Source organism: Saccoglossus kowalevskii, chromosome 1 (assembly GCF_978046115.1).
Source record: "Saccoglossus kowalevskii chromosome 1, keSacKowa6.1, whole genome shotgun sequence".
Lineage (NCBI taxonomy): Eukaryota > Metazoa > Hemichordata > Enteropneusta > Harrimaniidae > Saccoglossus > Saccoglossus kowalevskii.
The window spans coordinates 35,057,170-35,073,048 of NC_140641.1; the positions used below are offsets into that span (position 1 = coordinate 35,057,170).

Here is a 15,879-nt window from a genome sequence, read left to right on the forward strand (position 1 = left end):
ATTGCAGTGATCAAAGTATCAGACAGAGTAGGAACTAGGGAAGTGATTGCAGTGATCAAAGTATCAGACAGAGTAGGAACTAGGGAAGTGATTGCAGTGATCAAAGTATCAGGCAGAGTAGGAACTAGGGAAGTGATTGCAGTGATCAAAGTATCAGGCAGAGTAGGAACTTGGGAAGTGATTGCAGTGATCAAAGTATCAGGCAGAGTAGGAACTTGGGAAGTGATTGCAGTGATCAAAGTATCAGGCAGAGTAGGAACTTGGGAAGTGATTGCAGTGATCAAAGTATCAGACAGAGTAGGAACTTGGGAAGTGATTGCAGTGATCAAAGTATCAGGCAGAGTAGGAACTTGGGAAGTGATTGCAGTGATCAAAGTATCAGACAGAGTAGGAACTTGGGAAGTGATTGCAGTGATCAAAGTATCAGACAGAGTAGAAACTAGGGAAGTGATTGCAGTGATCAAAGTATCAGGCAGAGTAGGAACTAGGGAAGTGATTGCAGCGATCAAAGTATCAGGCAGAGTAGGAACTTGGGAAGTGATTGCAGTGATCAAAGTATCAGGCAGAGTAGGAACTAGGGAAGTGATTGCAGTGATAAAAGTATCAGACAGAGTAGGAACTAGGGAAGTGATTGCAGTGATCAAAGTATCAGGCAGAGTAGGAACTTGGGAAGTGATTGCAGTGATCAAAGTATCAGACAGAGTAGGAACTTGGGAAGTGATTGCAGTGATCAAAGTATCAGACAGAGTAGAAACTAGGGAAGTGATTGCAGTGATCAAAGTATCAGGCAGAGTAGGAACTAGGGAAGTGATTGCAGCGATCAAAGTATCAGGCAGAGTAGGAACTTGGGAAGTGATTGCAGTGATCAAAGTATCAGGCAGAGTAGGAACTAGGGAAGTGATTGCAGTGATAAAAGTATCAGACAGAGTAGGAACTAGGGAAGTGATTGCAGTGATCAAAGTATCAGACAGAGTAGGAACTAGAGAAGTGATTGCAGTGATCAAAGTATCAGACAGAGTAGGAACTAGGGAAATGATTGCGGCGATCGCCTAATAATCATAACCCATCTCCCATCCTATATTGTAATCTATTTTTTTGTTTCTTTGACTCTAACCATTTTGTAGCTTGAAGCCCACATGGGTTCCAAATTCTACAACTTATTTCTAACATAATAATAAGATTAACACTTACCATCTCCAATTTGTTTTTGAAGTCTTGGTGGAGAGTGCATTGTGGGTAGACTTTCAGTACTGGATTGTGGTGAAGATGACTTTGTTGGACTTGCAAATAATCTACTCCCAATTACCTACACACAACAATCAAAGAAATCTTAGAAAAGAATTCGTGTGTGCTGAGGGAATTGAATATATGTGAGCATCACAATTGTTGATTTCATTGAAATAAGAATTTATTAATACTAAAATAGCTAATTATTATGCAAATTATATTATGTGAAAACAGGGCTCAGACAGGGATATTCATGAAATAACTGTCACACAATAATGAATAGTGGGTCATTCTATTAGTTCCCTAAATAATTGTATGTTCTTAGTAGTTTTTATTAAAAGCCCGTCCATAGGAAGCAAAATAATTTCAGTACATGCTCTACTAAGAAGCATATTATAGTAAGAATGCATCAGTGTTATAAATTCTCACAAATAAAGTGGTAAACATCAGGGCTACCAACTCTTAAAAGTGAGTGGTCCTGATGGAAAACCAATTTGCTAGTGCTGTTAAAATCAGTATAAGTAAAGTACAGTATATGCACTTAATTATAGTTTTAGTTGCATTAATCATCAACATCATCCAGCATTTCTTTCTTCAAATTCAGAATTAGGCAGAGGGTTCTCCAAACCCGCTTATTCACATAGTTCATACCCACCATACCATCAAAATGACTATTTTGAACTGTAGGCATTAATCAGCGATTCTGCCAATAACGGAGAGATAGAATCTAAGTCAGGGGAAGCCCCATGACCCAAAGATTCTTTTCCTTACGTCACAAACCACGTGACCGAGGCCATATGGCAGCGCCATTACGGCTGGCTAATCACTCTGGTTCCTTTCTCTCCGCATTGAGGACTTAGACCAACACTACGGAAAGAGTGGGATGGTTGGGGGGACCCTGAGTCTATGGTGGGTATGAACTATGTGAATAGGGGGGTTCGGAGAACCCTCTGCCTAAATTAACTATGTTCAATTACCCACCATAGACTCCGGTCAGTCAAAATGACTATTTTGAACTGTAGGCAGAGTCAGACCCCGTTAGGTGGCGGGTTTTCCAAGCAAACAGAAAAATGATGAAAGTCTTTTCCCAGTCCGGGATGAAACACTCTACAAGAATCACTCAACACCTTAGTTAAGACCCAAAAAGGGTGGTGTCTTACCTTGCCTGTGCTGTCCCCGGAGCAAAAACCAAAATGCTGCTACGGTGACAAGGGTTCGGTGTGCCTGAGAAAGCTAGACCCCAACCCAATTCCAGGGTAGTAAGCTTTCGAAGTAAAGACCGAAACAGTTCTGCATGAGGGCATAGGCAAAAAGCGGGACCTGGGAGCTTCCAGGTAGTGCTGATGGTAGAGAAATCTGTCCGCAAAAATGCCGAGACTGACTTATTGCCTATGCGCAGGGACCCTTGTGGTCGTTCGAGCTGGGTCAGCAAATCAAGTCTGACCCGCTACGACGGGACCAAACCTAAAGAGACCCTTCTCAATAGATTGGGTGTCTCTTAGGTAGTAGTTGATAAAGACATTCTGCGTTCTCCAGAAGCCTGCCCTCAGTGTGTGCTCGAGGGGGGGGGGCACCTGACGCTAGCACTAGTGAGTTAGCAATCGCACAGACCTCATGCAGCTTCCAGTAGGAAGACTATTTTCCACGTCAAAAATTTGAGTGGTGCTGATCGGAGAGGCTAGAGTGGTCTGCTAAGAGCGGACAACACAACCGACAAATCCCAGTTGGGCGGTCTCGGCGTCTGGAAAGCAGTAAATAGTCTCCTAATAATAGGACAATCGGCTAGTCTTGTTCCCGAACGTTCCCAATGGTGGGGACAAGGCCGACCAGTAGCCAACGTTCGTTGCGTAGGACAAACCTACTTCATCAAACAGGTGGACGAAGGAGCCTGCTACCTGGCCAATAGAGGGATGGTATGGATCAGTCTCCCTTCCGCTACACCAATCAGTGTATGCTCGCAACCTAGAAATGTAGGCCACATTGGTGGAATCCCTGTTCGCCCTGGCCAGGACTTTGGCAGCCCGCTCAGATAAAGCTTTCATATGTGCAGGTCTATTGAGAGCCTCTATGCATGTAAGTGATACCCGCTGGGCTCGTTGGTAGTGCGCCGTCTGGTTGGGACAGCAGTTCCGGTAAGTCCGGAAGCACTACTGGTGTTTCGACTAGCATTTCCGACAGAAGTGGAAACTAGGCCTTGTTTGGCCAATTGGGTGCGACCAATGACAATATGCAGGTGTGCACCTGTCAAAGTTGTCTCCGGTGCCCGGTGAACTAGCGGGAAGGGAGGAAAGGCGTACACAACTAAGTGGGTCTACGGGGTTAGCAAAGCAACCCTGGCCCAGGCTTCTGGAGTCGGCAGGAGTGTCACGTACTTGGCGTACTTGGCCGGTGTGGCAAACCGGTCAATCTCTGGACTGTCTCACAGACGATTGAGGAGCACGTACTGATTCAGTCTGCCTAGGTCCAGAACTGAACGCCCGTCACCTGTGGATTTGGTACTATGAACACATTTGGGTAGAAGCCGGCTGATCTACCTTGTGTATGACGCCCTTTTCCAGCAAACTGCTACTTCCTGCCTGATTGCTTCCGCTTTGTGAGAGTCCCCTGGCAGTGCCCAATAGGGGAGACACTGACAGGGGAGATGGAGATTTCAGCAGTATCCCGTAACAGAATGTCACCACCTGGAAATGTCCAGGGATCGGTCACCCGCTGTCTCCAAACTGGACTACACCAACGCAATCTGTGTATGACAGGGACATGTGGCCATGGGTTCGGCAGTTGCAAGGTGTGGGTACTCTCTTCTCCCATGAGGTGAGTTTCCCCAAGGCCAGAAGTAGTCACTAAGTTGAGACCTGTCCACTCGCCGAACACATGCCTGTCCCCCCGTATGCAAAGGTAAGCGTCAAACACGCTTCCCCCGCTGCCGGGGTAGACCACCGCCCGAGGAGGGTGAGCAGCCACCACCTGGCCTTTTCCTCCCTGGGGGCACGCTGCTACTCTTCCCTCCCGTGGAAGGGTATGAGCGATTTCCTCCTGGCTGACCCTGGCTAGCGGACGACGCCCTAGGGCGTTGTGTTTTCTGTGCTTGGGGTGCCCTCTGCTCACCCTCTGGTTCATTGCATTCCGAAGCCCATCCCACACTTTGAGGTCTGATCCTGCAAACCACACCGACCGGGTAGCGTTTGGTCCAGCGGAAAGAGTTGCATATGATTTTACCCCACTCGGGGGCCAGCGGGAGGAGGCAGAAAAAATATCGGTACCCCCACAGCCAGGCCTCCTACTTGACGTCCTAGTACACGAAGCCGAGTAGCTGAGCGCGAGGACTTTCCACTCATGCCGAACACGCAACTCACTTTAAACAATTTTTACTGGACAAGCGACCTTGCTTTGAAAATACGAGCGACGCGGTCAGTCTCAGCGATTTTGATGGCTCTGAAAAAAATCTCAGGCCTCAGAACTCCAGTGAAAAACACACGCCTTCAAGGCAAAAACCCTGAACCCTGCACGCAGTCACGGACAAAAGCATATCGGATGCATGTTCTATGCTGGTAAATTCTGAATATAACCACTGCACAGTCGACTGGAAAACGAGACCAAAAAACGACAGCGAGTCCTGGTGCTGTCATTATATCTATTCATTTCTAAATACGTAGATCAAGCATAAAATGAAGACGACATGCATTAGGGAAGCGAATTACAGTAGTAAAAGGTGACGTAACAAAATCAACAAGTGATTGAGCTACGACGCCCGAGTTTTATTTCTTTGTTGTAAAAAATGCTACATACAAAGGGGAAAATGACACAAGGGTAAAAATGACAAGGAAAACTTATCCTACATTTTTTTTGTACCAGCTAAAATGTTGGATGCCGCGCCAGCAACAACCCAAGCTAGAAACCCGGACAGGAAAAAGCAAGCAATCCAGGCAGAGCTCGCTAGACTTCATCTCCACTCAAGGCGGAGAAGAAAGCAGAGTGATTAGCCAGCCGTAATGGCGCCACCATATAGCCTCGGTCACGTGGTTCATGACGTAAGGAAAATGAATCTTGGGGCTATGGGGCTTCCCCTGACCTAGATTCTATCTCTCAGTCATTGGCAGAATCATTGATTATTAATGCCTACAGTTCAAAATATTCATTTTGACTGACCGGAGTCTATGGTGGGTAATTGAACGTAGTGAATTTACCCCCCCCCCCCCCCCCCCCAAACGTCTTGGTATTGAGCTGCTGAATGATTTACCCTGCAGGGGTTTCGAGTTATTTTGCATCTTTATTTTTTTGAAAATTGAGGTCTAATTGGTGACCTTTACTTTATCATTTTATCACCTCTCTCAAAAATGGTACTTCCAGTAACATTGGTTGTACACCCTAAAATGATGCATTATTTACGCTACTGGCCAAAGGACATAAAACCTTGTCGTGCATGTGTTCCACTTGCACCCACGCCAATGCTTATTAATTTAGTTGCCATACTCGCATAGTTAAGTTGCAGGATGGCACTGGATAATCAGCAATACACACTAACTCGTATCGCCGTGATGATGATGTTTTATATTATACAATGACTACAAAAGCACAGGTAGGCACTACTCTATTGAAAACAAAACAGCAAGCGACAAACACTTGTTTATATTGGGAAATATAAGGAAATAACAAGCGAAACAGATTAACCAGATAGATCATCAGCTGTAATCTACTGCTCAAAAAAGTAGGTGGATAATCGGACAGAAAACATGATGGACTCAAGCGACTGGTAACTTCAAACACTAGTATGCATATAGAAGCTAAATAGCTTATTTCAGATGACTTCTGTTGTATACATGTATGCACTTATAATAGAGCAAATACAAATATATTCAGTAACTCTCAATAGCTGGTGAAAACCCTTTTGCAGGGAAAAATGATACTATTTTGTTGCTTACCTGACCGATTGCAGCACTAATTGGTGAACTTTCTGCAACAGACTTAGGGGTGCTGGTGTGAGTTGAGGAGAGGTCTTTTCCTTTTGGTAGTTTTTTTTTCTTCTTTTTCTTTGCATGTGCCATTTCCAATGTGCCTCTTCTCTCACTTGCCTCTTCATCACTCTCTGGCTCAAAGTCTAAATGCTTTGCAACTTTTTTGGGGCTACTTTTTGATGGACATGGAATAACAGAAACACCCGATTCATCAGAGAGAACATCACCAACAATGTCCTTTTTAGGTGGTTGTCTCCCCATCTGTGGAGAAATCTGGCCAAGTTGGTGTGGACATGGTAAAAGATCACACATAAGATGAACATGAGGAATCACTGCATCATCCTCATCTTCATTGCATTGTTTAAATGGGCTTGCAAGTGGTGGCTGAAAATCACATGATTTTCTTGGAGTTTTTTTGAGTCTTGTAGGAGATTCATGCTTTCTATCTCGCAAGGGACTTGCATGGTGATGTCTGATCTCTTGATCTGAACTCTCCTCTTCTTTTGGTGATGTTTGTGTAGCTATGGTCTGAGGTATAGGATCACTTCCTTTGTGCTCTATGGTTGACGGTTCCTCAGTACTACACGGATGTCTTGATATTTTAATCTGACCTTTATCTTTCTGTTGTGCAAGTCTTTGTCTAAATTCTGCAAGTCTTGAATCAACATCATCATTAATGGCAGGCTGTAAAGAATGATATTCTAATACTGTAAATGCATTAATTACTCACAGGGTTTCAATTTCGCTATTTTCACTGATGAGAAAATCTATGTGAACATGTAAAATAACAATAAAACGCATCGTTTCATTGACAAATTTGTGAAATTAAGACAGTGAATATGCTCAAAAAATCAAACTAGTGAAATTAAATGTCAGTGAAAATAAATGGTTTTACAGTATTTCACTTAAAGCACATGGTAATGGATTCATTGTGACAGAAGCATGACTGAGGCTGGCAGGCCTACATAGTGATGGAAGGCATGACTGAGGCTGACGGGCCTACAGTGATGGAAGGCATGACTGAGGCTGATGGGCCTACATAGTGATGGAAGGCATGACTGAGGCTGATGGGCCTACATAGTGATGGAAGGCATGACTGAGGCTGACAGGCCTACATAGTGATGGAAGGCATGACTGAGGCTGACGGCCTACATAGTGATGGAAGGTATGACTGAGATTGACAGGCCTACATAGTGATGGAAGGCATGACTGAGGATGATGGGCCTACATAGTGATGGAAGACATGACTGAGGATGATGGGCCTACATAGTGATGGAAGGCATGACTGAGGCTGACAGGCCTACATAGTGATGGAAGGCATGACTGAGGCTGATGGGCCTACATAGTGATGGAAGGCATGACTGAGGCTGACAGGCCTACATAGTGATGGAAGACATGACTGAGGCTGACAGGCCTACATAGTGATGGAAGGCATGACTGAGGCTGATGGGCCTACATAGTGATGGAAGGCACGACTGAGGCTGACAGGCTTACATAGTGATGGAAGGCATGACTGAGGGTGATGGGCCTACATAGTGATGGAAGGCATGACTGAGGCTGACAGGCCTACATAGTGATGGAAGGCATGACTGAGGCTGACAGGCCTACATAGTGATGGAAGGCATGACTGAGGCTGACAGGCCTACATAGTGATGGAAGGCATGACTGAGGCTGACAGGCCTACATAGTGATGGAAGGCATGACTGAGGCTGACAGGCCTACATAGTGATGGAAGGCATGACTGAGGCTGACAGGCCTACATAGTGATGGAAGGCATGACTGAGGCTGACAGGCCTACATAGTGATGAAAGGCATGACTGAGGCTGACAGGCCTACATAGTGATGGAAGGCATGACTGAGGCTGACAGGCCTACATAATGATGGAAGACATGACTGAGGCAGACAGGCCTACATAGTGATGGAAGGTATGACTGAGGCTGACAGGCCTACATAGTGATGGAAGGCATGACTGAGGCTGATGGGCCTACATAGTGATGGAAGGCATGACTGAGGCTGACAGGCCTACATAGTGATGGAAGGCATGACTGAGGCTGACAGGCCTACATAGTGATGGAAGGCATGACTGAGGCTGACAGGCCTACATAGTGATGGAAGGCATGACTGAGGCTGACAGGCCTACATAGTGATGGAAGGCATGACTGAGGCTGACAGGCCTACATAGTGATGGAAGGCATGACTGAGGCTGACAGGCCTACATTGTGATGGAAGGCATGACTGAGGCTGACAGGCCTACATAGTGATGGAAGGCATGACTGAGGCTGATGGGCCTACATAGTGATGGAAGGCATGACTGAGGCAGACAGGCCTACATAGTGACGGGAAGGCATGACTGAGGCAGACAGGCCTACATAGTGACGGGAAGACATGGCTGAGGCTGACAGGCCTACATAGTGACGGGAAGACATGACTGAGGCAGACAGGCCTACATAGTGATGGAAGGCATGACTGAGGCAGACAGGCCTACATAGTGATGGAAGGCATGACTGAGACTGACAGGCCTACATAGTGATGGAAGGCATGACTGAGGCTGACGGGCCTACATAGTGATGGAAGGCATGACTGAGGCTGACAGGCCGAAATACATGCAGTGATGGAAGGCATGACTGAGGCAGACAGGCCTACATAGTGATGGAAGGCATGACTGAGGCTGACAGGCCTACATAGTGATGGAAGGCATGACTGAGGCTGACAGGCCTACATCGTGATGGAAGGCATGACTGAGGCTGACAGGCCTACATAGTGATGGAAGGCATGACTGAGGCTGATGGGCCTACATAGTGATGGAAGGCATGACTGAGGCAGACGGGCCTACATAGTGACGGGAAGACATGACTGAGGCAGACAGGCCTACATAGTGATGGAAGGCATGACTGAAGCAGACAGGCCTACATAGTGATGGAAGGCATGACTGAGACTGACGGGCCTACATAGTGATGGAAGGCATGACTGAGGCAGACGGGCCTACATAGTGATGGAAGGCATGACTGAAGCTGACAGGCCTACATAGTGATGGAAGGCATGACTGGGGCTGACAGGCCTACATACATGCAGTGATGGAAGGCATGACTGAGGCAGACAGGCCTACATAGTGATGGAAGGCATGACTGAGGCTGACAGGCCTACATAGTGATGGAAGGCATGACTGAGGCTGATGGGCCTACATAGTGACGGGAAGACATGACTGAGGCTGACAGGCCTACATAGTGATGGAAGGCATGACTGAGGCTGATGGGCCTACATAGTGACGGGAAGACATGACTGAGGCTGACAGGCCTACATAGTGATGGAAGGCATGACTAAGGCTGACAGGCCTACATAGTGATGGAAGGCATGACTGAGGCTGACAGGCCTACATAGTGATGGAAGGCATGACTAAGGCTGACAGGCCTACATAGTGATGGAAGGCATGACTGAGGCTGACAGGCCTACATAGTGATGGAAGGCATGACTGAGGCTGATGGGCCTACATAGTGATGGAAGGCATGACTGAGGCTGATGGGCCTACATAGTGATGGAAGGCATGACTGAGGCTGATGGGCCTACATAGTGATGGAAGGCATGACTGAGGCTGACAGGCCTACATAGTGATGGAAGGCATGACTGAGGCTGACAGGCCTACATAGTGATGGAAGGCATGACTGAGGCTGACAGGCCTACATAGTGATGGAAGGCATGACTGAGGCTGACAGGCCTACATAGTGATGAAAGGCATGACTGAGGCTGACAGGCCTACATAGTGATGGAAGGCATGACTGAGGCTGACAGGCCTACATAGTGATGGAAGACATGACTGAGGCAGACAGGCCTACATAGTGATGGAAGACATGACTGAGGCAGACAGGCCTACATAGTGATGGAAGGTATGACTGAGGCTGACAGGCCTACATAGTGATGGAAGGCATGACTGAGGCTGATGGGCCTACATAGTGATGGAAGGCATGACTGAGGCTGACAGGCCTACATAGTGATGGAAGGCATGACTGAGGCTGACAGGCCTACATAGTGATGGAAGGCATGACTGAGGCTGACAGGCCTACATAGTGATGGAAGGTATGACTGAGGCTGACAGGCCTACATAGTGATGGAAGGCATGACTGAGGCTGACAGGCCTACATAGTGATGGAAGGCATGACTGAGGCTGACAGGCCTACATAGTGATGGAAGGCATGACTGAGGCTGACAGGCCTACATAGTGATGGAAGGCATGACTGAGGCTGATGGGCCTACATAGTGATGGAAGGCATGACTGAGGCAGACGGGCCTACATAGTGACGGGAAGACATGACTGAGGCTGACAGGCCTACATAGTGACGGGAAGACATGACTGAGGCAGACAGGCCTACATAGTGACGGGAAGACATGACTGAGGCAGACAGGCCTACATAGTGATGGAAGGCATGACTGAGGCAGACAGGCCTACATAGTGATGGAAGGCATGACTGAGACTGACGGGCCTACATAGTGATGGAAGGCATGACTGAGGCTGACGGGCCTACATAGTGATGGAAGGCATGACTGAGGCTGACAGGCCGAAATACATGCAGTGATGGAAGGCATGACTGAGGCAGACAGGCCTACATAGTGATGGAAGGCATGACTGAGGCTGACAGGCCTACATAGTGATGGAAGGCATGACTGAGGCTGACAGGCCTACATCGTGATGGAAGGCATGACTGAGGCTGACAGGCCTACATAGTGATGGAAGGCATGACTGAGGCTGATGGGCCTACATAGTGATGGAAGGCATGACTGAGGCAGACGGGCCTACATAGTGACGGGAAGACATGACTGAGGCTGACAGGCCTACATAGTGACGGGAAGACATGACTGAGGCAGACAGGCCTACATAGTGACGGGAAGACATGACTGAGGCAGACAGGCCTACATAGTGATGGAAGGCATGACTGAGACTGACGGGCCTACATAGTGATGGAAGGCATGACTGAGGCAGACAGGCCTACATAGTGATGGAAGGCATGACTGAGACTGACGGGCCTACATAGTGATGGAAGGCATGACTGAGGCTGATGGGCCTACATAGTGATGGAAGGCATGACTGAGGCAGACAGGCCTACATAGTGATGGAAGGCATGACTGAGGCTGACAGGCCTACATAGTGATGGAAGGCATGACTGAGGCTGATGGGCCTACATAGCGATGGAAGGCATGACTGAGGCTGATGGGCCTACATAGTGACGGGAAGACATGACTGAGGCTGATGGGCCTACATAGCGATGGAAGGCATGACTGAGGCTGATGGGCCTACATAGTGACGGGAAGACATGACTGAGGCTGATGGGCCTACATAGTGATGGAAGGCATGACTGAGGCTGACAGGCCTACATAGTGATGGAAGGCATGACTGAGGCTGACACGCCTACATAGTGATGGAAGGCATGACTGAGGCTGACAGGCCTACATAGTGATGGAAGGCATGACTGAGGCTGACAGGCCTACATAGTGATGGAAGGCATGACTGAGGCTGACAGGCCTACATAGTGATGGAAGACATGACTGAGGCTGATGGGCCTACATAGTGATGGAAGACATGACTGAGGCTGATGGGCCTACATAGTGATGGAAGGCATGACTGAGGCAGACGGGCCTACATAGTGACGGGAAGACATGACTGAGGCTGACAGGCCTACATAGTGACGGGAAGACATGACTGAGGCAGACAGGCCTACATAGTGATGGAAGGCATGACTGAGGCAGACAGGCCTACATAGTGATGGAAGGCATGACTGAGACTGACGGGCCTACATAGTGATGGAAGGCATGACTGAGGCAGACGGGCCTACATAGTGATGGAAGGCATGACTGAAGCTGACAGGCCTACATAGTGATGGAAGGCATGACTGAGGCTGACAGGCCTACATACATGCAGTGATGGAAGGCATGACTGAGGCAGACAGGCCTACATAGTGATGGAAGGCATGACTGAGGCTGACAGGCCTACATAGTGATGGAAGGCATGACTGAGGCTGATGGGCCTACATAGTGACGGGAAGACATGACTGAGGCTGACAGGCCTACATAGTGATGGAAGGCATGACTGAGGCTGATGGGCCTACATAGTGACGGGAAGACATGACTGAGGCTGACAGGCCTACATAGTGATGGAAGGCATGACTAAGGCTGACAGGCCTACATAGTGATGGAAGGCATGACTGAGGCTGACAGGCCTACATAGTGATGGAAGGCATGACTAAGGCTGACAGGCCTACATAGTGATGGAAGGCATGACTGAGGCTGACAGGCCTACATAGTGATGGAAGGCATGACTGAGGCTGACAGGCCTACATAGTGATGGAAGGCATGACTGAGGCTGATGGGCCTACATAGTGATGGAAGGCATGACTGAGGCTGATGGGCCTACATAGTGATGGAAGGCATGACCGAGGCAGACGGGCCTACATAGTGATGGAAGGCATGACTGAAGCTGACAGGCCTACATAGTGATGGAAGGCATGACTGAGGCTGACAGGCCTACATAGTGATGGAAGGCATGACTGAGGCTGATGGGCCTACATAGTGATGGAAGGCATGACTGAGGCTGATGGGCCTACATAGTGATGGAAGGCATGACCGAGGCAGACGGGCCTACATAGCGATGGAAGGCATGACTGAGGCTGATGGGCCTACATAGTGACGGGAAGACATGACTGAGGCTGATGGGCCTACATAGCGATGGAAGGCATGACTGAGGCTGATGGGCCTACATAGTGACGGGAAGACATGACTGAGGCTGATGGGCCTACATAGTGATGGAAGGCATGACTGAGGCTGACAGGCCTACATAGTGATGGAAGGCATGACTAAGGCTGACAGGCCTACATAGTGATGGAAGGCATGACTGAGGCTGACAGGCCTACATAGTGATGGAAGGCATGACTGAGGCTGATGGGCCTACATAGTGATGGAAGGCATGACTGAGGCTGACAGGCCTACATAGTGATGGAAGGCATGACTGAGGCTGACAGGCCTACATAGTGATGGAAGGCATGACTGAGGCTGACAGGCCTACATAGTGATGGAAGGCATGACTGAGGCTGACAGGCCTACATAGTGATGGAAGGCATGACTGAGGCTGACAGGCCTACATAGTGATGGAAGGCATGACTGAGGCTGACAGGCCTACATAGTGATGGAAGGCATGACTGAGGCTGACAGACCTACATAGTGATGAAAGGCATGACTGAGGCTGACAGGCCTACATAGTGATGGAAGGCATGACTGAGGCTGACAGGCCTACATAGTGATGGAAGACATGACTGAGGCAGACAGGCCTACATAGTGATGGAAGGTATGACTGAGGCTGACAGGCCTACATAGTGATGGAAGGCATGACTGAGGCTGATGGGCCTACATAGTGATGGAAGGCATGACTGAGGCTGACAGGCCTACATAGTGATGGAAGGCATGACTGAGGCTGACAGGCCTACATAGTGATGGAAGGCATGACTGAGGCTGACAGGCCTACATAGTGATGGAAGGCATGACTGAGGCTGACAGGCCTACATAGTGATGGAAGGCATGACTGAGGCTGACAGGCCTACATAGTGATGGAAGGCATGACTGAGGCTGACAGGCCTACATAGTGATGGAAGGCATGACTGAGGCTGACAGGCCTACATTGTGATGGAAGGCATGACTGAGGCTGACAGGCCTACATAGTGATGGAAGGCATGACTGAGGCTGATGGGCCTACATAGTGATGGAAGGCATGACTGAGGCAGACAGGCCTACATAGTGACGGGAAGACATGGCTGAGGCTGACAGGCCTACATAGTGACGGGAAGACATGACTGAGGCAGACAGGCCTACATAGTGATGGAAGGCATGACTGAGGCAGACAGGCCTACATAGTGATGGAAGGCATGACTGAGACTGACGGGCCTACATAGTGATGGAAGGCATGACTGAGGCTGACGGGCCTACATAGTGATGGAAGGCATGACTGAGGCTGACAGGCCGAAATACATGCAGTGATGGAAGGCATGACTGAGGCAGACAGGCCTACATAGTGATGGAAGGCATGACTGAGGCTGACAGGCCTACATAGTGATGGAAGGCATGACTGAGGCTGACAGGCCTACATCGTGATGGAAGGCATGACTGAGGCTGACAGGCCTACATAGTGATGGAAGGCATGACTGAGGCTGATGGGCCTACATAGTGATGGAAGGCATGACTGAGGCAGACGGGCCTACATAGTGACGGGAAGACATGACTGAGGCTGACAGGCCTACATAGTGACGGGAAGACATGACTGAGGCAGACAGGCCTACATAGTGACGGGAAGACATGACTGAGGCAGACAGGCCTACATAGTGATGGAAGGCATGACTGAGACTGACGGGCCTACATAGTGATGGAAGGCATGACTGAGGCAGACAGGCCTACATAGTGATGGAAGGCATGACTGAGACTGACGGGCCTACATAGTGATGGAAGGCATGACAGAGGCTGATGGGCCTACATAGTGATGGAAGGCATGACTGAGGCAGACAGGCCTACATAGTGATGGAAGGCATGACTGAGGCTGACAGGCCTACATAGTGATGGAAGGCATGACTGAGGCTGATGGGCCTACATAGCGATGGAAGGCATGACTGAGGCTGATGGGCCTACATAGTGACGGGAAGACATGACTGAGGCAGACAGGCCTACATAGTGATGGAAGGCATGACTGAAGCAGACAGGCCTACATAGTGATGGAAGGCATGACTGAGACTGACGGGCCTACATAGTGATGGAAGGCATGACTGAGGCAGACGGGCCTACATAGTGATGGAAGGCATGACTGAAGCTGACAGGCCTACATAGTGATGGAAGGCATGACTGGGGCTGACAGGCCTACATACATGCAGTGATGGAAGGCATGACTGAGGCAGACAGGCCTACATAGTGATGGAAGGCATGACTGAGGCTGACAGGCCTACATAGTGATGGAAGGCATGACTGAGGCTGATGGGCCTACATAGTGACGGGAAGACATGACTGAGGCTGACAGGCCTACATAGTGATGGAAGGCATGACTGAGGCTGATGGGCCTACATAGTGACGGGAAGACATGACTGAGGCTGACAGGCCTACATAGTGATGGAAGGCATGACTAAGGCTGACAGGCCTACATAGTGATGGAAGGCATGACTGAGGCTGACAGGCCTACATAGTGATGGAAGGCATGACTAAGGCTGACAGGCCTACATAGTGATGGAAGGCATGACTGAGGCTGACAGGCCTACATAGTGATGGAAGGCATGACTGAGGCTGATGGGCCTACATAGTGATGGAAGGCATGACTGAGGCTGATGGGCCTACATAGTGATGGAAGGCATGACTGAGGCTGATGGGCCTACATAGTGATGGAAGGCATGACTGAGGCTGACAGGCCTACATAGTGATGGAAGGCATGACTGAGGCTGACAGGCCTACATAGTGATGGAAGGCATGACTGAGGCTGACAGGCCTACATAGTGATGGAAGGCATGACTGAGGCTGACAGGCCTACATAGTGATGAAAGGCATGACTGAGGCTGACAGGCCTACATAGTGATGGAAGGCATGACTGAGGCTGACAGGCCTACATAGTGATGGAAGACATGACTGAGGCAGACAGGCCTACATAGTGATGGAAGACATGACTGAGGCAGACAGGCCTACATAGTGATGG

General features: G+C 48.9%; 1 protein-coding gene across 1 annotated transcript in view; it reads right to left on the minus strand.

The window, feature by feature from the left end:
- Positions 1-15,879, minus strand: part of LOC100376756 (uncharacterized) — a 39,837-nt gene that overhangs the window by 4,073 nt on the left and 19,885 nt on the right. Inside the window, exons 8-9 of the mRNA XM_006825689.3 lie at positions 6,147-6,863; positions 1,192-1,306 (exon numbers count right to left, since the gene is read on the minus strand). Of these exons, the coding sequence (XP_006825752.2) occupies positions 1,192-1,306; positions 6,147-6,863 (832 nt within the window). The remainder of the gene's footprint in view (positions 1-1,191; positions 1,307-6,146; positions 6,864-15,879) is intronic.